Below are 23038 nucleotides of genomic sequence, written 5' to 3' on the forward strand. Positions count from 1 at the left end.
GTACATCATTGTTTCAATGCCATAAGTTAAAATGGGAATTACTTTCTGTTCGTAGAACAGAAGTAAGTGTTTATATGTAAATTTCCTACATTTATAAACCAATATTTTTGCCTGGGAGATCAGGGATGTCAATTTGGACTGTATATTAATAAAGAATATGGAATTTGTGACCGTATTCTGTATTGTTATTCCCGGATATTTATATTCTTTTACAATTTTCAAAGACTCATCATGGAAGGTCCCATTTTTCAACTCAAATTTCTCAATTTTCCTTGAATTCCTACAGACCATTATCTGGGATTTTTCCAGATTCACAACCAAGTTATTCTTATTGCCATAGGTTGCCAGCGGTGATAGTAAGTTTTGAAGTCCCCGTGGATTCTGAGACATCAACACCAGATCGTCAGCGTAAAGCAACCAAGCCAAACGCTGGGTACCAAGCTTCGGTGCACCAGAAACTATATTAAAAAAAGACGCTCCCATATCCAAAATAAAAAGGTTAAACAGTATGGACGCCATAATACAACCCTGTTTAAGTCCTGAATGGGTATTAAATGTTGCTGAAAGAAGTCCTTCCATTGACAAACGTACTTGCATTGTTGTGTCTGAATGTAATTGTATTATCAAGGCCAATATGGACGGTGGACAGCCAAAATATTTTAGTTTATCAAATAATAAGGTTCGATCTATAGAGTCGAAAGCCATACGGAAATCAATGAAAGCAAATTATAATGGTTGTTTCCGGAAGGCATATTGTGATTTTAACAAGTTTATAGCAATCATGTTTGGAAGTGTTCCGAGTCCCTGTACAAAACCTGACTGAAAGGGGTCTCTCTTAAGATTTAATTTAGACCACTCATTCAATTCTCTTAGAACGATGCGACAGAATATCTTACTAGGAGCATCTAGCAAGGAAATTGGTCTGTAACTCGCGGGATTTGCTCTGTCACCTTTTTTATAGACTGGAATGGTGATTGAATGTTTCCAGGTGATTGGAATTTCTTTTCTAAAAAGTATATTTCTAAACATGATATTCAGTATGTCGGCCCATAACTCGGGAAATTGCTTCATTGTCATATTTGATAGGCCGTCTGGCCCAGGAGCCCTCGATCCACTAGCTTTGTGGATGAAGTATAAAATATCATCTCTATCAAACTCTAGGCGAATCTCATTGTCTCTCTCAATAGAGGGGCAGATCAGAGTGGGGGTAGGTTCAGAATATATAGTGGAATAATATTTAATCCACACCTCCTTTTTTACAGCATTTGTTTGAACTGCTACTTGATGGCCAGCAGTTGCCTGATTAATTATTCTCCAGGATTCAGCAGAATTTTTAGAAGACAATATTTTTATCATGTGACTCCCATCATTTTGATAAAGTTTGGCTTTCATTCCCCTCAAGTTCTTATATTTAGTTTTAATTTGAGTAAGAACTATAATTTGTTTAGCTTTAGGCAATTTCATAGTTTCTCTTTTTTCAAATCGAATTTGTGTTTCCATGGTTCTGATATCATGATTATAAGTGTGTAAGTACGGTGCTTGTTTTGTTCTATGCCTGATGGAATCCGGTTGGAACAATTGCATTAGTTCGGGATATAGCATTAAAGAATTCTGATGAACTTATCCTTCATAATTTGTCTGCAAATCATAGCAATCTCTGAAGGCCCTTAGGGATCTTTCTGTCCAAATTAGTCTCGAGCAGGATCCGTTTAGCATGAAGAGATTTCTGGATTTTACAAAATGTGTCCACTTCAATAATCTATTCTGATTTTTTTGTCTTGCTGGTTCTAATCAATGTAGATTTAGATCGCCAGCTATTATTAATATGATAGTTTGATTTTCACAAAGAATTAAATCCAGTGCCTCATTCATGCTTTCCAGAAACTTATCATCAGATATCCCTGGGGGATTCCAGTATACATTAATAAGCATGTACAATACATTGTCTCTGAAGAGTTTAAGCATTTGAACAAAAGGATTTGGTGAGTACCATAGTTGTGAGTTTGCAAAAGAACTTTGCTTAATGGCAATTAGTAACCCAGAGACTGGTCTCCCAGCACTTCCTTTATTAGCTGGATTCAAGAAGATGTCATATTTGTCCCAGGAGGGAGCAGTCGTTAGCCAAGTCTCTTGCAACATAACAATATCATGCGATTGCAGGTTGGAACTCTTGTTATTCATAAGGTGCTTAAATCCTCTTGAATTCCAGCTAATGGACAACCTTTGAGGGTCATCTAAAGATAACTAACATTGGGCACATTGTTGGTTGCACTTACATACTTGATTACAAGATGTTTGTTTTGTTGTTGATATTTTGATCATAGGATTGGTCAACATATTATTATGGATGGTATCAGGGGAACTAGGCCCAGATAGAAGTACTAAACCTAGGTCAAAAAGTTCTGATTTAACCGCCCAGATAGTATTGACAACTACTCTGGAATTTAACCATAAAGTCACTGACGATCTATTTGAAGCATCAGTAAATTCGACTTGTTCTATATCGATGGTACCTATGTCATCTAAAGCAGGAATCTCGCTGAATATTGATAATACTGATGCTCGATTCAAATTATATTGAGTGACTGGGGGAGGACGACAAATCAATGTTAATGAATGAAGAGCAGGACTTTTTGTTGGACAAGTCACAATTTTGGATTGTTTAGTTTGGTCGGGTGCGGCTTGCATCAACTTACCAGTTGGAATGGTTCTAGCGTCTGTACCCATTGTAAGCGCTTTTTCATTTAGAATTTGCAATAATGCTGACTGTATTAGATTCTTTATGTCACTATCAGAGGAAAATTGATGAGTTGAGTCAATTTGTTTTGTTTCTGGATGCACATTATCACAGACCTCTCTAGGGTGTGCGTCTACAGGCTTTGGAGCATTCAATTGGGTGTTAGCAGTGGGGAGCGTAAGATCTGCCTTTTGCACCCTTTCCTCAATTGCTGTTGTTTTTAAGTTTTTCTGCGCAGGTATGGTAGACATGTATTCATCTATTGCATGTCGGATTTCTTCGGGACGAGCAATTAGATTTTGATTTTCTAACATGGACGTACTGAGCTGGTGAGCGGGGTTTCCACTATGATTTATAGTTTGTTTCGACGTGTTGTTTGTTGCAGCTTCCACCACCTCAATAAGGGGGCTGTATGATTCTATCTGTTTACTTTTGTCCAGAAGAATTAGATTTTTCTTACTTTGAGTTTGTAACATATATTTTTTTAGCAATTGCTTTGGACACTGTGATAGCCGCTGTCCGTGGATGAGTCAAGTTTTTAACAAAATGTTTTGTTTGTGATGTAGACATTGACTTACGTTTGTTTTATTTTTAGATTTTTTAACTGAGTTGGCTTTATTTTGCTTGCTTTTAGAAGGCAATTCTGGTGCATTTGTACTATTGCCTCTGAAAAGTGCATAATTACATTTTTTCTCAGTTACGCTTTGATTTCCACTTTCATTGCGATGATTAGATTTTTTAACAGCACCGCAAGCTAAATCAATAATCGGTTCCAAAATAAATGGAATCCATGTTCATGGAGTTTGGAATCAGATCTTTCATTTAAATATACATCAGTTTGAGTGCTCGTCGAGCTCTTGATAAGAGAAGGATTGGAGGAAGCACCCTTAGAGTCCACTTTTTTAAGCATTGCGTGCTGCCAAGCTCTATTTGGTCCAGCTGATGTGAGTGTTTGTCAGATTTAGCATTCAAAGTTTCAAACAGTGTGACTAGCGAGCGAATGGCAGCATTCATTGACTTTAAAGCTATCTCAGTCAAACCATTTACATTGCCTTCTTGTACATTTTATCTCAGAAGATGGATGAAATGCAATAGATTTACGTGGAGTTGCAGCTATGAAAGAGAGTTTCGCAATTGAATTTGAGTTTGTATCACTAACAGTAATAAATAGGTTAGGAGATTTCGATATATTTTCAGATAGTGTCTCCGTAGAAAAGCATGAATTATTCACATCTATGTCTATAACAGCCAAGTTTGTGGTAGCATTCAGGCTTAATGTTTTAAATCCCTGAACAGCTGCACCTGTTAATACATTACACAATAATATGCTATCCGTGACAGAAACATTCTCTTTGGCAAAGATAACAGATGATTCGGAAATGGCATTTTCATTTACCAAACTTGCTTGTGGTTTCAAAGCTGCAGAATTTCCATTTGCGTTCATTTCATCGAGCCTTCCATTTGTCGGATGACAATTAAAGTCCATTTTCAGTGTTAGAGGCGAGGTTAAAGGGGAGGTTTCGCCTTCTTTGTCCAGGTGAGTTTTTCCGGGAATTTGTCCTTTGTAAATGGGCGAATATCCATGCTTACTTTTTTTTGTAACCTCACATTTGATTTGGAGTTTATCGCTCCCGGGCGAGGGGTGGAACTCAATCACAGTTTTTTGATTGGGCATGGCGGTGAATTCAACCCAGAGGTAACGCAATTAGTGCTTTGAGCTCCCAGCACAAATGGCATAACCGTTTTTAAAGTCATTAAGGTGCGCTTCATTGTAATTGCCAACTAACAATCAATCGGAGGCAGGCTATAATCTCACGAGGCCAGTATCAGGGAGCACCGCCTGTAAACCGCAAACCGCAACAAGCGTGGCAAAGCGGCCAGGTGGTACTTTCCGGTACTTGACGCGCACGCGTGAGGTGGATTTTATAGTCTCGCCTCCAAGAGTGAAACAGAGCCTAGAGTAAAAGACATAGGCAATTACCAATATAGTATTAAATTAATATGGTTACTAATACTAGAAGTGTTCAAGTGATTTTTCACCTTGTGGGATATGTAGTCCATAATATTTCCTGGATTGGCAGTATTGCTGCAGAAGTCACAGAGAAACAATCCTTGGAGGGCAGAAAACTGCAGCCAAGCGGTACTTTCCAGTACTTGCCGAGGTGCGCACACCCGGTGCGCGCGCGGGCTGGATTTTATAGTCCCGCCTCCAAGAATGAAACAGAGCCTTGTGGGATATGCAGTTCAAAATATTTCCTGGATTGGCAGTATGGCTGCAGAAGTCACAGAGAAACAATCCTTGGAGGGCAGAATATCGCGGCCAAGGGGTACTTTCCGGTACTTGTACTTCATTTTCATTGGATTCAATGTGTGCAGCCATAGATTCAAACTTGGTTTTCTATAGCAGTTACCTTGGCTTCAATGTTATGGGATATCTCAGTAGGTGTGTAATGGCCCCCATCAAGGAATCCCATTTTTCAGAGTTATTAAGTGTTGGTGGTTAAATAAGAAAATATCCCTATATCCAGTTTTCATAGCTCTGCCTTCTGTTGAACTACAGGTTTCTCATACCAGTCTTGCATCTTATCCCCCAATTAACGCTCCACTCCCACAACTTCCTTGAATTAAACTCTGTAGTCACATTCAAAATCCTTGCTTTACTCAGCCCATATTATAATCAATGAATATTCACATATTGTTGAATATAGACGCCAGTGACCACTAGAGTGCAGTGAAGCTACATGAATTTCGCCTGCAAAGGCGAGATTCTGAATAAACAAAATAAGACTCTACAGAGGAAAAGAGACTACATTCAGGCCTAACTGGTGTGGGTGAACAAGGGAATGGATACCGGTCAGAGTACAGTAGTCATCCCACAGGGCTAGTGATGCGGAATGTTGTCCTCTGTTCCATATCCAGTTCACGATTGGTTGAGGGTTCCTTTTATTTATTTCATTTTGTTTTACCACCTCCCATCATCACAGCACTCAACCACATAGGAACTTGCCGCACAGTGTTGGTATCCCGCGGTCCACCCATATGATCGCTGACTCCCATTCTCTGGTGGAGCACCTCAAAGACCAGTCTGTCTGCAAGGCAGCTTCTGCTTGCAGCAGCAGCGCCTCAGCCGTGTTACTCCACCAGCAAGGACATTGAAATCCTGAAGCCGCTCAGGTTCGGCCCAGGTATCTTACTTTACATTATCAGCATTAGCTGTTTGCACCTTCCATGAGCTAGGTGAACCAGCCAGAGGGACCACAGCGCTCATCCACCCCGAAGGCTTCAAAGGCAAATCCACTTCTCTGCTCACATACAGGTGACCATTCCAGAAAGGTGAGCCCATTCTGGAGCTCCGAGCAAGCTTGGCCATATTCGGGGATTGTCCACTTCTACACCCAAACGGACAAATTCAGAACCTTATTAGAGTCTGAATACCTAGCCTGCAAGATAAAGTCACTCACGCATTGGACAAGTCAATAACCACCTTTGCCTTTTTTTGTCCAGGTGTGCCACTGGTGAAGCGTGGCAAGAGATCATGCTCGCCTGTCTTCCTAACAAGAAATGTGCACCAGAATCCGAGTCCGGCAACTCCATGGAAGGGGAAAATGCCTGCGGGAGCAGCTTTGCAGTGTTTTACTTCATCAGCTTCTACATGCTGTGTGCCTTCTTGGTGAGTCATAACTCGGGGTCATAACTGCTGTGCAAAAAATCAGTAACTGTCCAGTACATCAAGTTGCTCAGAGGTTTCAGAAATCACAGCCCATGTCATTAATGAACTTGATTGTAGTTGATTGAATGTGCAGTATAGACCCTTATCACGGCTCGAAAACAGGACACGCTGCCCCTTGATCTGAGGGGTTGTGTCTCATTTGACTTTTGTAAGCATGCCATGAAGACCTATCTATTTGCCTGAGACTTCCCTCGGATTCGCTCCTGCCTTGCCGCCTTGCCCCAGAAAATGGTTTGAAGATGTTAGGTTTGCTGTTTCAGTCTTGTTAGCGGTCTGATGCCTCCAAGGCTTGGTCGTCTTTAGTGCTATATAAATAATAAATAAATATAATAAAATTGAGGATGTGGGAATGGTAAGAAGTAACATGGTCTACCTCCTCCAAATGCTTTACTGATTACATCACTGAGAGCAGTAAAATGGACATTACAAATTGCATCATCAATGACATCACTAGAACAGCACCATAGATATAATATATGACATGACTTACCCATTCTCCTATTACATCACTGCCATTTTCCGTGGCATCACTGACTAAAGTAGAAACAAGGTTAAAAAGATCTTGTGTCAATACTATAACATGTGCTCCTTTTCTGTCACTTTCCTCATCCTTTCAAGGATATCCAAATCCACACTGCTGTTCTCCCTAAATGACACCTTTCATTCCTTGTGCCAATGTGTTAGGAGAAACCCTAGCTCTATGTTAAGGTACAAGATTGACCTTTGTATACCTAAGCACACCAAACACACTTAAGCATTCCATGTCTCACCTTGTGATAGCTGTTGTTGCGCAATCAGGGCTATAGCCCTATGAGAGTCTCATGGTAGACATGAACACACGATGCTGCAGCATTACTTTGAATAAAGGAATGTCCGTGCAGAGGTATATATTAAAATATACATTATATCTCATAAAAGATAGGTAAGAATATGTATGCAGATTTTGGGTCTAGGTAAGTTAAACGGGTTTCGAAGGTTTTCAGGTCTATTTTGGGAGCATTTTAGTTCATTGCCCTGTCAGGTGGGGTCACCTGTAATTGATTGGATGGTTCCTGATATTCTGGTTCTTCACATCGATGGCAGATTTACTGTCAGTGATGTTTCCGCCTAGCAGAACAATCGAAGAACTACTGGGGCTGCAGGCTGCTGTCTAGTTTGTTGGAGGTGCAGTTCTGGGCTTGGAAGATGCACTCAATGTCCAGTGGAGGCAGTTCACATGGAAGACATACTCCTCTGGGTTTCTTGTAATAATGTTACTTCAGGGGTCTTCTTGTGCTTCTTACATATACTTTATTACAGAGTTACATTAAGCTAAACATAAGGATAATCACTGTGTCCCATCACCCAGGCTCAACTGACACAGATTAGAACCTTCATCACACATTCATCACCAAACATTCCACATGACATCACAGGCTCTGACATACACAGACAAGCACTTCATAACACATCTCCTTCCTTTCCAATAATACACAAATACCTGACGCACACCAACAAGCACTTTACAACACATCTCCTTCCTTTCCCAAAACGCACGAACAAGCACATCACAACACATCCCCCTCCTTTCCACATCCATCACTAGCACGGGGAACGCAAACACGGGGCACTCACACAGGACATCCACAACATGCATCTTTTTATTGAGAGATGCAACTCAAAATAAACATTTCTGGGACGCTATCCAAACACTTAACCTCACCTGGACGCTATCCCTAGGGACTCTATCCCTATCCACTTCCATTACAACGGGGCGCTAGCCCTCCTCTAGGACCGGGTCCCTACCTACACCAACTTCATGTTTGCCGCACTGGGACGCTATCCCTGCTCGGGGACGGAATCCCTATACAAATTTCAAACTTCTTGCACTGGGACGCTATCCTACTCTGGAACGCTATCGCTACTCTGGAACGCTATCCCTACTCTGGAACGCTATCCCTACTCTGGAACGCTATCCCTACTCTGGAACGCTATCCCTACTCTGGGACGCTATCCCTACTCTGGGATGCTATCCCTACTCTGGGACGCTATCCCTACTCTGGGACGCTATCCCTACTCTGGGACGCTATCCCTACGCTATCCCTACTCTGGGACGCTATCCCTACTCTGGGACGCTATCCCTACTCTTCAATTGAGACACTATCTCTCTTCATGCTCGGGATGCTATCCCTACACTTAAACAGAACGCTATCCCTACTCTTCTATGGGACACTATCCCTGTACTACTATGGGATGCAATACCTCTTCATATTTCTGGGACGCTATCCCTACACTTAAACAAGACGCTATCCTTCCACACACACACACACATACTGACTAGGACGCTATACATAAACATTAATGGGGCGCTAGCCCACTCTTTACAACATTGGCGACACACACACACCTCAAGCAAATAACATTTGCATTACAATACCCATATAACTATACTTATCCAAAATGTGCAGCCCTAAAAGTCCATGCTGCTTTCACTTCAGGCTACCTTACTCTTTGCGCAAGCCTTAGAGATGCGTAAAGTCCTCGTTGCTATGGGCAATGTAACCCTAGAAATCCTCAAGAAGTTACATCAAGCCCATTATGCACTCATTCTTACTTCTCCTGACATGCACCAAGCACTTCCTACTTTCTCACTTAAGGCACGAAAGATCATTTCTTAAAGTCCATAAGAGTCCTTTATAGCTGCAAATCCTTAAAATGTTAGACTTCAATCCGTAACAGTTTACACTTCCATACCTGAAACCCACAAGCACATGCATCCTCTTACCATCCCATATTCCATTGCACTAACGTTGCCTTACAGCATCTGCCTATTTCACACATTTACCGTATACAAGCATGTGATGGCATTTATTCTTCATGCCCATCACTTCTGCCTCATGTGATTTCATTTTGCTTCACTTCCCTTTAAGGCACGCCTTTGGTTCACTCGCAACAACATACAAATGGGAAGTCGGACATCCGCTTTGCCAATGGGGTCTTCAGCCAATAGGTGAAAGTTTCCACTTACCATATGGACTTCTCCCTCAGGGATGAAGGCTAAGGAGGCAGTTTGGAACCCAGAAGGTTTACCCTTGCATCTGTGATCCCCTTTCACATGGTCAGTTGACCCACAAGAATAACATTTACCAAATGTTTTCTGGAAATGGGGGTTTCTGCTGACCTCCCTCTGGTTTAGCACCAGAGGTTTCACTAGACTGACCTAGTTTCCAATATGGCTTAACCTTCTTATCTTTGTGGCCCTCTTTTGGGTGGTTGGATTTAGAATTCTCTTTGTATCATCTTTCTTGTGCTGCTTCCCCTCATCCTTTCTGTGAGTGGCGCCAGAATCCTTGTGAGTGGCCCTGTTGGCAATCCACAAGTCAGAAGCTTTGGCTAGCTTCTTGGGATCAATCTCTTTTGAGTCAAACAAGTGATGTCCCAGCTCAGGAGAGCAGGCATCAAAAATAGACTCTAACAAAAATAGATTTCTCATTCCTTCAAAGGAGTTCACTCTGTAACCCTTAACCCACCCATCTAGGTTTTCAAACATTCACACACCCAGATAGCCCAAGGGGTACCATCAGTCTTTTTGAGGGTCCTAAACCTCTTAAGGTACTGGGAAGGTGTTTTCCCAAATCTGGCTATCAAAGCCAGCTTTGCATTCTCATACTCCTGTCTTTCAGGTTCACCCACCTCCATCACAGCATCAGTTGCAACTTGGGGAAGCCTAGACAAAAGCCAAGGAAACAATTGATTCCCTGTGAGACCCCGAATCCCATGATTGCATTTAAAGGCACCCAACCAATCCAAAATATCAAGTTTCACATCATACATTCTCACTGCTTCTTTGGGCAAGCGAGGCCTCTTGGGACTGGAAGGCCTAGACGACTCTGGGAGGGAAACATTTTTAACAGACAATCTTTTCATTTCAAGAGCATGCTGCATTTCCAATTACCTGAATGTTTGGCTTCAGCTTGAGCTTGCAACCTTTTAAATTCCAATTCAAATTATTCAAGACTTCTTCGAACAGAATAACAATGTAGACACGAGCCTCGAGGTTAGATGGGACGCGTTTAAGGCCACCCTCAGGGGAGAATTGATTGCTTTACAGGCAAAAAGAAATAAACTGCTACGAGAGCTCGAGGCTCAGCTGGAAGGGGAGGTGGAGGCCGCCAGGGTACGTTTGGGGGAGAATCCCACTCGTAGAGTGTATAGGGAGTATCAGGCGGCAGAGGGCCAACTGAGGATCCTTAGGACAAAGAAGGCAGAGGGGGCTTTGCTTAGGGTACGACAAAGGTTTTATGCGAAGGCCAACAAGGCTGACTCCCTCCTGGCGCGCCTACTCAGAGGGGACAGGGAACGCAACACTATTCTGGCTATGAGGGGAAAGGAGGGCGGAAGACTCACCCAGATAGACGAGATAAAGGGGAGGTTGGCTGAGTTCTATGAAGAACTGTACACTTCTCAAAATCCCGGTTCTGAGCCTCAGAGGGAGTTTCTTGAGGCCCTTCCCCTCCCACGCCTGGCTCAGGACGAGGAGAGAGAGTTAGGTCGAGTCATTACGGAGGATGAGGTCCGGCTACTATAGCAGCTCTCCCCTGTGGTAAAGCCCCGGGTTCGGATGGCTATCCCGCCTCCTTTTATAAACTCTACTTGCATCTGTTAGTCCCTTACCTGACGCAGTTATTTAACTTCATTCAGGCTTAGAGGCAGCATTACCCCCTCGATGGAGGAGACAAAAATAACGCTTGTGCACAAGGCAGGCAAGGACCCTGAGGAGTGCACTTCCTATCGGCCCATTGCCCTCATAAACACGGAGGCAAAGATTTATACTAAAATATTGGCTAGGTGGCTAGAAAAGTTCTTACCTTCGCTGATTCATCAGGACCAGACAGGCTTTGTGGCAGGGAGGCAGACGGCTGATAATGTTAGACGGGTGGCACATGTGGACGAGAAAGCAAGGAAGACATCCACTCCGGCGATCTTATTAGCGGTCGACGCTGAGAAAGCGTTCGATCGGGTTGAGTGGTCTTTCTTGTTCCGAGTCATGGAAAGGATGGGTCTAGGGTCAGAGTACATTCACATGGTGGAGGCAAATTATAAGAACCCCAGTGCGCGGATCTTGGTTAATGGAGAACTATCAAACCCAATTAGCCTTAAGCGAGGGACGAAACCGGGGTGCCCCTTGTCCCCCCTGCTTTATGCTATATATCTGGAACCCCTTTTACTGGCTATAAGGAAGATGGATGAAATCTGGGGTGTACCGTTTGGGGGAGTCAGCACAAGGTGGCCGCATTTGCGGACGACATGCTGCTCATGTTGACGCAAACGAAGGAGTCCATTAGGGCGAGTATGGAAGTGTTGACTAAATTTGGGGAAGTTTCGGGCTTGCGGGTTAACTGGCAGAAATCCAAACTGCTGAGCCTCTCCTTGGAGGAGAACGAGGCGAGGGAGTTGGAAGCTTTCTCCCCGTTTAAATGGAGCCCGGGCGGGATACGTTATTTGGGGATCCGAATAACCCCCTCCCTGGGAGGCTGGTACGGCGCAAATTACCCATCCATGTTAGAGGTAATTAAGAAGGATTTAAGGAGGTGAAAAGCCTTTAAGATCTCCTGGTTGGGGAAGGGGGAGGTTATTAAAATGGTCATTCTGCCCCGCATACTTTATCTGTTTCAGGCGATCCCGTTGTCTCTCCCAGGGGGCTTTTTTAAGGAACTGAATCGGGTGGTCAAAGAGTTTGTGTGGGGGAGCAGGAAACCGTGTTTGTCATGGCGCCTGTTGGTGGCTTCCAGGGGGTGAGGGGGCTTGGGTCTTCCCGATTTTGAGCGTTACCATGAGGCTGCACTCCTTGGAGTTATTAGGGAGTGGTTTGCGAAGGATTACTAGAAGCATTGGGTAAAAATGGACAGAGCGGTCGTCCGTCATCACTTGGGGGAGGTCTTCTGGCTTCCCCGGAGATTAAGGCCACCACATATTTATCTGAGTGACATCACAAAGGGGATGGTGGTCACTTGGGACAGGGCTGTCGAGAAACGAGGGATCTCATCTTTTCCTTCCCCGTTCACACTTATTTTCGACAATGGGGATTTTACGCCGGGGCTGGAGAGGGGAGCATTCAGAGCATGGGAGGAAGGGGGATGCAGGATGTTGAGAGATATGTTCCACGACCGAGAGGTGAAAACCTTTGAGGAATGCAAGCAGGAATTCGGGTTTGGGGAGGACGAAAGACATAGGTACTTTCAAATTAGGCATTGGGTTTTATCGGCGGAGGTTAAGAAGGCCGCTACACGCGGGCTGACGCTCTTCGAACGGTTCCTCCTGACCCATGATGGCTCTAGAGGGCTCATTTCAGATTTATATAAACTTTTAGAGAACTCGGGCCCGAGGGTTACCTGGCCATATATGAGGTCGTGGGAGCAGCAAGGGGGGACAGCAATGGATAGGGAGGACTGGGAGAAGCTGTGGAGGATCATTCCGAAAGTAACTAAGGCGGCCCAACTGCGAGAAGCTTGGTATAAGTATATCTTCGGCTGGCACTATACCCCGGCCCGGTTGCATACAATGTACCCGGAAACATCAGGGAACTGCTGGAGAGGCTGTGGGGAGGTGGGCACGGCCTCGCATATATGGTGGGATTGCCCGCGTATCAGACCCTTCTGGAGCGACATTGTTCGTGCTCAATCTCAGGCTTTAGACCAAGGGGGAATGCAATCCCCGCGGGAGATCTTGCTGGGGAAAGGGGGGTTTGGGGGGAGGGAAGAGGAGGCCTTAAGGCGAAAGCGGTCTCTATCTTGGCAGCCATGGGTCTGATTGCACAAGCATGGAAGAGCCCAACGATCCCCACGGAGCAGGACTAGCTAAGGAAAATGTGGGATATTGTTGCGCTGGAATGGGCCACATATGCGGCGGATGGGAATCTGGGGGGTTTTGTAGCTGATTGGGGGGAGACATTGGACTACTTGAGGGGGGACTTCAGGGAGCAATGGTGCCCCCAAAGATTAAAACTGTTGGATTTTCATGGCTGAGACGTTGCGAGGAGTTATTGGAACTGTGAGCTTTGACGACCCTGCGACCGCCGTTGGGGGTTGGGGGGGTGGAAGAGGCTGGGGAGTTGCCCTGGGAGTTGTTTGTTTTTCTATTGAAATGGTTCTGTCTTGTTGAAACTAATAAACAGATGTTACAAAAAAAAAATCCAATTCAAGTCTCATTTTCTCAAGAGACACACATTCTGGACTCAGTGATGGAACTTGTGGGGTACCAGTGGACATAGGTTGAGGCAAAAGGGCCTGCTGAGGCAAAGAGGGGCTCATATCCTGGCGCTCCTCTCCCTCCTCTAAGACATTAGAGTTAGACTCTGAATTATCATCCTCATTATCAATTTCCACATTTCCTTGGTTTGTAGGTGTGACAGGCCTACTACCCAAACTTTGGTGATTCAACAACCTTGTAATCAACTCATTTTTCTGTCCTTTAACAGGGAGATTCCAGATCGTACACATTTCTTTCAGTTGATCTACTGTTAAAATGATCATGGATTCCTGACTGAAGTTATCCATATTTGGCGTGTTACAATTGCTGTTCTAGTGGAGCTTAGCCTTGTTTTTTTTATTTATAGTGTAGTAGCCATAGAAACAATAAGACATTATGACTTTTAACACTTATAAAATTGAAAAAGCTAAAAAGAGAGAAAAATAATTATTAAATATATAACAATTGTTAAAATCTCAAAAATGAACAAAATAGACGAGAAAAAGGTTACATTAATCATAAAAAAATACATCACTACTTAAACAAGTATATCACAAAATTAATCGTATCACTACATAAACAATTATATTAGAAAATCATTCATATTCTAGTTACATTGTCCTAGGATAAAATGTGCCCACCCCCGACCCTGGTCCATTGCTCTTAAAAGGGCAACCACTTCGAAAGTCAAACAAGCTTCATTGCCTGATGATGATCTATCCCAGAAAAGGTCCAAGTTCAGAAATCTTACATCACAGACACATTTCTGGAATCTTGCCACCAGGGCATTGTGATAGTAGATGATATAATGGTTGAATTTCTTTTTCATCATATTTATTACAGACAGCAGATGAGCTTAGCCTTGTGCGGGTTTTAGTTGAACAAAAGTGAAGCAAATTGTCATGACCCTTGCCCCTGGCCCTCTCTGACAAGTCAGCCTTCCAGTTAGGGCCAGGTCAAAGGCCTTAAAACCTCATCCAAGACTCCCTTGGAGTCAGTCCTGGCACCTTTGGCACCAGGCTCATAACCATCATGAAGACCAGCATTAGAATGGGACTATTTACTTGGGACTATTTAACTTGGGGGGAGGGTGGGAGTTCAGCCAACATGGAGGCACACACATAGCTCAGTTACAAGGAACTGAGCTATGCGGTCTAGTCTTTTGGGTGTGGCAGGCCTGGGACTATTTTACCTGGACTACTTTACCTGAGCTTTGCGGTATTCTGCTGTGGGCAGCGTAACACTCACCGTGTCCAGTTCTTTGATGCCAGCTTACCTGAAACCAAGGACCTGAGAGAAAGAACACTACGAAACTTACCTAGAACAGTAACCTGTCTTCAATCCATCGCCGACTTCAGTTCCACTCACCTGAAGGTACGAACTCCATCATTCGGCACCACATGCATCCTGGAATACCATAACCTGGAAAGAGGAGAAAGAAAGACAGCATTAGTAAGCGTTTACTCATGTTTACTCCTGAATGAAGAAAGCCACACAACTCTTACCTGGGTAGTCCTCTCCTGGTCAGTATCATTGCTGGAACATTACGGTGCTCGGCGAGGAACATCGCAACCTGCAAGGAGAGAAAAGACACAGGTTAGCAATATAAAAGGCGAAACTGCGCCACGCATCGCGCATTACTCACCGGACAGCTTTGTGCACACTGCGCTTTCGCCTACCGGCCCATGCTCATCTTGAAACTGCATGACAACACCAAAATACCTTTCCATATCTAAAAGGAAAGAAGCAAGGCATTATTATTCGAACTAAGAGGAACATAAGAACTGCATATAAAGACTGGAGAGCAGCAAACCTATGAAGTCGCAGCAGGCCTGGATTCCCACAGGGGGGGTGGGGGGGGCTTGCACCAGTGAAGTAACTTGGTCTCTGCTCGCCCCCCACATCTACGCACCCGTGCCACGAGGAGCAGGACGGGGAATCCACCTTTTACAATATTAAGGTGAGGAGAGGGCCCAACGGGGAGGAAGGAGTTGAGGCCAAGGGAGGTGAGAAAACATAAAGGGGGTCATTACGACCCAGGCGGTAAGTACGCCAACTTTACCACCATGGTGTAAACTACGTTTACACCATGGTGGATGGCGGATTTACCGCCCCATTCCAAGGTGAGTGGGGCGGTAAATCCCCATTTCCCATTTTACCCTTCCCCATTCCCATTTTTGCCCCATAGGGCTTAATGGGAGTGGGGAAGGCGCTAATTACGCCACCGTAAATTACTGTGGCGTAATTAGCACCAAGGCGGTTTAGCGCCATGGATTTTAACGGCTGCTAAAAGCAGCCGTTAAAATCGGAATCAGGCGTTAAGGGTTAACGACGGCGTTAACCCTTAACGCCTGAGTTGTAATGAGGCCCAAAGACAATCTGGTATTGAATCCAGCTCTCCTATATTGCAGACCCATCTTTAACCAGAGGCCTTACCAAGGGACCGGGAGAGGGTTCGAGAGTGCAAAACATCCAACCAGGGCTGGGTGGCTTCCCCGTGGATACCAGGTGAGCGTAACACAAATACTCAATATAACAACTCTACAATAGATTGTCACCGCCTGCCACCAGTGTTAGGCAAGATTGTATGCAGTACCCTTTGGGAGACTACACCAACCTTGTCTTCCTGGCAATAGGTAACCCAACCTTTGGTAAAAGTCTGTACTACACAGGTTGGTATTGTGGCTGAGCAGCCAGGCTTATCTCAAGGCTTATCTCAAGAGGGGTCAATGTGAGCAGTAGGGTTTTTACATGGATATTCACAGTGACAAGTATTCAAATAACCTCTTGCACTCAAGGTTTCTTGATTAAACAATTATTAATTTAACAGTCAGTTGAATAAGCCTTCTTCAGAAGGGAGACATATGTAAGTAACACAAAAATACACTTCAAAATACACACTCTTAGTTTCTCTAAATCAGCAAGTACCCATTTGGGATGGCACACAGAAGGTTCCTACACTCTAAGGTGACTTAAATAACTAGGACACTGTGGACATTAATTTATCACTGGTACATTTAGAGCAATACTGAGTTTGGTGTCAAACAAAAAGGGGTTTAAGAATAAAACAAAGGTCACACAAATATTCTGAAGCAGGCAAGTACTTTTAAGCCCCACAATTGCAAAGTAAATTAACCCTTTCCTTGAGGAAATGTAAAGCACAGAGTCAGAGGTAAGAAGAGTCTTTCAGGGAACCAGGCCAGCCAATGTTAATCGAGTAAAAGTCTAGGTGAGCCGAAGCACTTCTTGCAGGTAAGTAAAAGTCTTGCCCATTGTTTTAGGTGTCTTTGTAGAAAAAAATAGAATCACTGTAGGGCCACAAGCTGGGAGGCTTGTGAGGAGCAAAGCTGCAAGCAACTCTGCAAAAGCAACCAAGACAAATCTCAACTGCGAACTAGCAAGGCTACATGAGAAGAGGTAAGTCCCCTCAGTTTTACAGTACCTTTGGTTAGAAGAAATTGGTTCCAGCTGGCTACTGTTCCTGTGTAGGTCTGCAGATCCTGTTGTTCCTCGGCCTCAGTCGTGGGGACAAGATCGGCACTACGAATGGAAGTTCGGCGGCAGCAATGGGCAAACTTCAGATCACCAGCACTTCACGGTTTCAGTTAATCGCGGCTCTCGCAAATAGCACCACTGCGGTTCTCAGATACCACTATGGACTTTCCTCACATCTGGGGTCCAGCACTCTGTTGAGGTGGATCATGCTTGGTCAGTCCTGCTTCCTGGGAGTCCGGAAGATCTTCCTGGTGCTCGGGTTTGACTTAAAGACACTCGCTCGATTCTGGGGTTCCTCTCCCTGGCACTTCCGCTGCTGCAGCAGCAATGGAAGCACAGCCAGCTCCGAGACGATTTCCAGAGGAGCTTGTCTTGGGGTCGATTGGTCCCACCAACCCAGGGGGAGAAGTCATCCTCTGCAGGTATTCTCTAGTCGAGATAAATTTGGAGCTTCAGCACTGCAGCAGGGCTTCACCGGTCAAACCAACGGTCCAGGAGTTGCAGCAGGTGTCTCTACCAAGTTCTTCTTCGGATTCCTTCATCCAGTTGTCGACTCTGCCTTCCAAGCATAAAGCCTCGCCTTTTATGCAGGTTTCTCCCATTCATTCGCAGCCTACCTGTCAATCACAAAGCAAGGTGGCTGTCCTCCAAGGATAGCACTCCAGCCAATCACCCCTGAGTGCATTCCTGTTACCAAGGAAACAAAGCACAAGGAGTTTCGCGCACCTCCCTCTCTTCCTGCCCTGCTAGACACACTGGAGCCAGAGGCAGGCTTCACTCGTGAATCACACCAAAGACAAAACAAACAAGATTAACAGGATAGGCTTCTTCTTTGTGCCTTCTACCAGGTTGCTTTATTCAGTAGTTGAGGTTACCAATTACTTCATTCACCTCTTAGAGCCAGTGCCACTTACTGAATAATTTGTTTTGTGAGGTTGGAAGTATTACTTTTTTCCCTGATGTTGAACCTACAGAGGTGACCCTTCTGATGGTAAAGGGCCTTTTGCTTTTGTTAAGCCTTTGAAAGATGGTCTTTCACTAGCTCCATAATGAAGGGCATTCTGCTTGGTCTTTTGGGTAAACTCGCCCTGGTTATTTTGGCCCTCCTAGCATCCCTTACGTACAATGGACAGTTCTTGCCATTATACTAATTCAAATGGTGAAAAGCAGGAGGAACTCTGCTGGGTTTTTCTTACTGCAAGTAACACTCTTGGTATTAGTACTTCCCAGTTTGGGCCTCTTCATAGATGGATTTTCTAAGGATGGTCTAACAAGATTTATTAAATCTCTGTACAAATGTATCTTTCTTGGGGTGGTATACAACGATAAACAAGGCCTTTCTTCCTAGTTGTTCTTTTTTCTCAGTCATAAGTTTGGACATAAATGTGCTTGCTTTGTGCATCAGTATTTCTTCCTGAAATCCCACTACTCTTCTTCGTCCTCGAAGAAGTCGAAGAGAAGGCACTGTAGGTCGCCTTTGTCGACTTCGTTGTCGGACACTTCCGCCAAGAGGGTTCTTGCCCAACCAAAAAGACCACTCTGGCCAAGTGGGATGCCTTCAGAGCAGAGATGCTCAGAATATTTGAAAAACAAAAGCCTCCAAGCCATGCTAACACCCCACCTTCGAAAGAGGCCGGATAGGAAAGGGCTCGACCTAAAACCCACACGCCCTCGAGCCCGGGACGAAGGACTGATCTGCATCGAGAGCCGTTGAGGCCTCGATCCGATGAGGTCTCATCGAAAGATCATTCGAGCCGGAAGCATAAGTTGAGGTTGTCGACTCTATCGACACCTTCGATGCCAACCAAAACGTCGACATAGACGCTGAAGGCATCAACGCCAGCTGCACCATCATTGCCAGCTGTGCCACCGTCGCCGAGCGCCCCAGTAAAATCTACGGCGCCAATGAAGAAAGTTTAGATGACTCTTCCAGCACCGAACCCATTATTTGCAAAATCTGTCATTCCTGAGAAAACATATGTACTACTAGACAGGAAAGACTATTTTAAGTCTCTTTCTTCCCTTTATGAAGAGAATGAGCAGTCAGATGACGAGTCTCCATTTGGCCTCCAATATGGTACGCCAAATGTACCTTAGAGTTTTATTGCAGAGGAGTCAAGGTTGCGGGACCTCTATGACAACCTACAGACTGCAAGTAGGGTGGATACCTCACCTGATTTGGAGTTGGGAGACCAGAGGCTGGGGAGCATGCAGATGCGTCCTACAGACAACTCATGTCTAAGGTAGTGAACTACATGGGGTGGAGTAGACCGCCATTGCCATTCGAACAAGATGATCTAGAGTAGATGGGTGGGCAAGGAAGGTATTTTCCACAGGGAGTATGGCACTCAAATCTGCCAACTCCACATGTGCCCTCACAAGATTTACTTTCACTCTATGGGACTGCATTTCCATGGCGGCAGAAAGAGATGGGTTCTTAGCCATAGTTAGCGACGGCAGACAAGCCATGTGCGAGTCTCTTCAGTCAGCTTTGGATTCTGCTGATAGCATCAGTAGAGCAATGGCTATCAGCACCGTTATGCATAGGTTTGCGTGATTGCAGAAGTTGGGTTTTGCACCGGATGTGCAGTCCAGACTTCTCAACATGCCCTTTGACGGGTCTCACCTTTCTGGCAGCAAGGCTGATGAGAGTCTTGAGAAATTGCAGACCTCGAAGGCGGCAGCCAACTCTTTAGGCGCCGCTATTAGGCAACCTCAGCTTTTTCAACCTAGTGGACAACCTTGGAGGGGTAGATCTTTTCACTACTACTCCTCAGTTGGAAGGGGGAGAGGAATGGCCAGTCAAAGGGGCCAAAGGAGATTTCCTCGTGGTGGACGAGGAAGTGGTGCAAAGGGACCTCAAGCAGGGGCTTCTTCACCATTTGCTGCTGCATCAGCTGCCTCAAAACCTCTCTGAGGTCTTGAGTCACAGTTCACCAGTGGGGGCAGACTGTCCCAGCATCTAGAAGAATGGCGAGACATTACTTCAGATGCTTGGGCCTTGGAAACCATAGCCCACGGTTACTGCCTTCCTTTTATACAGAAACCTCAGAACAATCCACCGGGGAACCACTCTTTGAGGATTCCAGATCCGCTCCTTGTGCAGGAGATTTTAACCCTGCTAGAGAAAGGTGCCATAGAACCAGTGCCTGTATCGGAGAGGGACAAGAGTTGGTATTGCCCTTATTTCCTAATACCCAAGAAGGACGGAAGACTGACACCCATCTTGGACTTGAGATACTTGAACAAGTTCCTCAGGAAGGACAAGTTCAAGATCGTCACACTTTTTCAGATCCTTCAGGCCCTCCAACTCCAGGATTGGTTGGTGTCGTTGGACCCTCAGGATGCTTATTTTCATGTGCCAATCCATCTCAAGCACAGAAAATACCTGAGGTTCGCAGTTGGCGGTTCTCGTTATCAATTTTGAGTTCTGCCATTCGGGCTAACCTCCGCCCCGAGGGTTTTCACCAAACTGATGGCGGTGGTGGCAGCGAGTCGCAGGAGAGGGGGGATTCACGTCTACCCCTACCTGGACGATTGGCTGATCAGGGCACATTCTCCCGTACACATCCTGGATCATCTCAACGTCTCCTGACACTTCCTTCACAGACTGGGCTTCTCCTTCAATTACAAGAAGTCCCATGTGACACATTCTCAGAAACTCCAATTCATCAGAGTGGTTCTGGATACATCCTTGGGAAAGAGCTCACCACCCGAGGTGAGGACTCAAGACATTCTTCAGATGGTCACCAAATTTCAAAGTGCCCAGTGTTTCCAAGTCTTCGATTTGTTTTTAGGTGGCTCGGCCTCATGGCATCCTGCATTTTTCTGGTGCCAGAGGACTGTCTGAGAATGATATCCCTGCATCGGGGTCTAAGAATTTAATGGTCCCAGTTCTCAGGAAAGATGTCGGATCTACTTCAGGTTCCATGGAGGGTCGCACAGGATATTCTGTGGTGGGCCTGCAAGGACAACATTCTGAAGGGAGAACAATTTTGGCAACCATGGCCAGAAATAACAGTAGTAACGGACGCCTCACTCATGGGGTGAGGAGCCCACACCAACGATCTGACAGTCAGCGGTTGTTGGTCTCCATCAGAATCCAAACTACATATCAATATTTTGGTGCTGGGGGCAATTAGACTAACGCTGAAGGCCTTCCTGCCCTCTGTATGGGAAAAGAATTTCCTGATAATGACGGACAACACAGTGGCCATGTACTACCTCAACAAGAGTGGAGGTGTAGGGCCACTACCACTGTGCAGAGAGGCAATGCAGCTTTGGTACTGCACAATAAAAGATGGAATGTCCCTATCGGCAGATCACCGGATAAGAGAACACAGCGGCGGATGCTCTGATCAGGCATAGCAGTTTTCTACAAGTGGGAACTAGATCAGGAAGTCCTTCAAGAGATTTGCACCTTTTGGGGAACCCCTCAAGTGGATCTGTTCGCATCCAGTGTCAACCAGAAGTGCGAACTGTACTACCCCAGGGAATTTCCTAAAAGTGGAGCTCTAGGAGACACGTTTGTGGTGGACTGGGAATTGCCACTCCTGTATGACTTTCCTCCAGTCCCTGTCATTCCTCAAGTGATCAGGAGGTTGAGAAAGTTCGGGAAACACATGATCCGAATTGCCCCAGATTAGGCCAGGAGGACATGCTACCCGGACCTTCTGGACATGTCCATTTGTCCTCCAACTGCTGATTCAAACAGTTTTGACTATAACCGGTTTCAGAAGATCCCCCAAAGTAGATCCCTGATAAAACTGACAACTCAGTGAGGGAAATTGCAAGGGACACTAAAGCTAAGCTGATGGGAATCCTTGACGCCTAGCCACACCTGACCAAGTACAGAATTTCTGAGAAGTAGTTGGGAAGAACCTGTTCACAAGCAGTGCTCTTGTGAAAGTAAGAAGCTTAAATGGGTGTGTGAAGAACCAGGAATGAGAAATGGAAATAGAGGACTCATGGTGATTGCTATAAACCTTTATTTAAATAATAAAGGTGGTGGAAAATGCCTCACTGTCCTTAATTTAGGAGGTATTTCCCTACCTCAACCAAAAACTAAGGCCTGTCCTGTATCGAGCTGTCCAAGGCAAAACATAATTCTGTGTTCGAAATCCTATCCTAGCCCTCTCATTCTAAAAGTAACTCTAAGGTGTTAAGGGTATTGTCTTTTAGCTTGAAAAGTGGACAAATGTTCAAGTATAACAAAAAGGTATAAATCCAACATAAGTTCCAAATGGATAATGTTCACAGTTCTATGGATTGACTCCCTTCCCAAGGTTTCTCAGATGCAAAACAAATGTTCAAAAGAATAACCACGTTCTTTGTACCCCAAGAAGATAACCCTCCTCTTGGTGTTACAACTCACACCAGGGAATTGACTCCCATCCCCAGGTCTTTTCCACATTCAATGCAGTTCAAAATCCTAAGGGCATGAATCTCCCTTCGGAATCTTCCTTCAGGGTCTCTCACATAGTTCCTTGATTCAATTTGGGTGCATGCACCAGACTCCCAAAGCACCTGGCGCAAACCTCCTGCCATGTCTCTCTCAACTCACAAAACACCTGGTTTACTTTACTGCCAGGCTCTCTTAATTACACAAAACACCTGTTATACTTTCCTGCCAGGCTCTCTTAATTACACAAAACACCTGGTATACACTCCTGCCAGGTTCTCTCCGATGTCCATTTACTTTCAGGGTCTTAGGGTATCTGCTTTTCCCCAAGGTCCTCTCCTATCATTGGTGTATTTGGTTCTGCCCAAATACAGGGACTTATGAAACTCAGTTTGTGTTGTAAGCCGTAGGAATGGGCCTCCCGTTCCATTTAGGGTCCAGGAATGCC

General features: G+C 45.0%; 1 protein-coding gene across 8 annotated transcripts in view; it reads left to right on the forward strand.

Annotated features, from left to right (window-relative positions):
* Positions 1-23038, forward strand: part of CACNA1C (calcium voltage-gated channel subunit alpha1 C) — a 2322072-nt gene that overhangs the window by 1892926 nt on the left and 406108 nt on the right. For all 8 annotated transcript variants that reach the window (XM_069628642.1, XM_069628646.1, XM_069628641.1 and 5 more), the window contains exon 35: positions 6242-6407. In XM_069628642.1, the coding sequence (XP_069484743.1) occupies positions 6242-6407 (166 nt within the window). The remainder of the gene's footprint in view (positions 1-6241; positions 6408-23038) is intronic.

The sequence above is a fragment of the Ambystoma mexicanum genome, chromosome 12, assembly GCF_040938575.1.
Source record: "Ambystoma mexicanum isolate Mex_15411 chromosome 12, UKY_AmexF1_1, whole genome shotgun sequence".
NCBI classification, from domain to species: Eukaryota; Metazoa; Chordata; class Amphibia; order Caudata; family Ambystomatidae; genus Ambystoma; species Ambystoma mexicanum.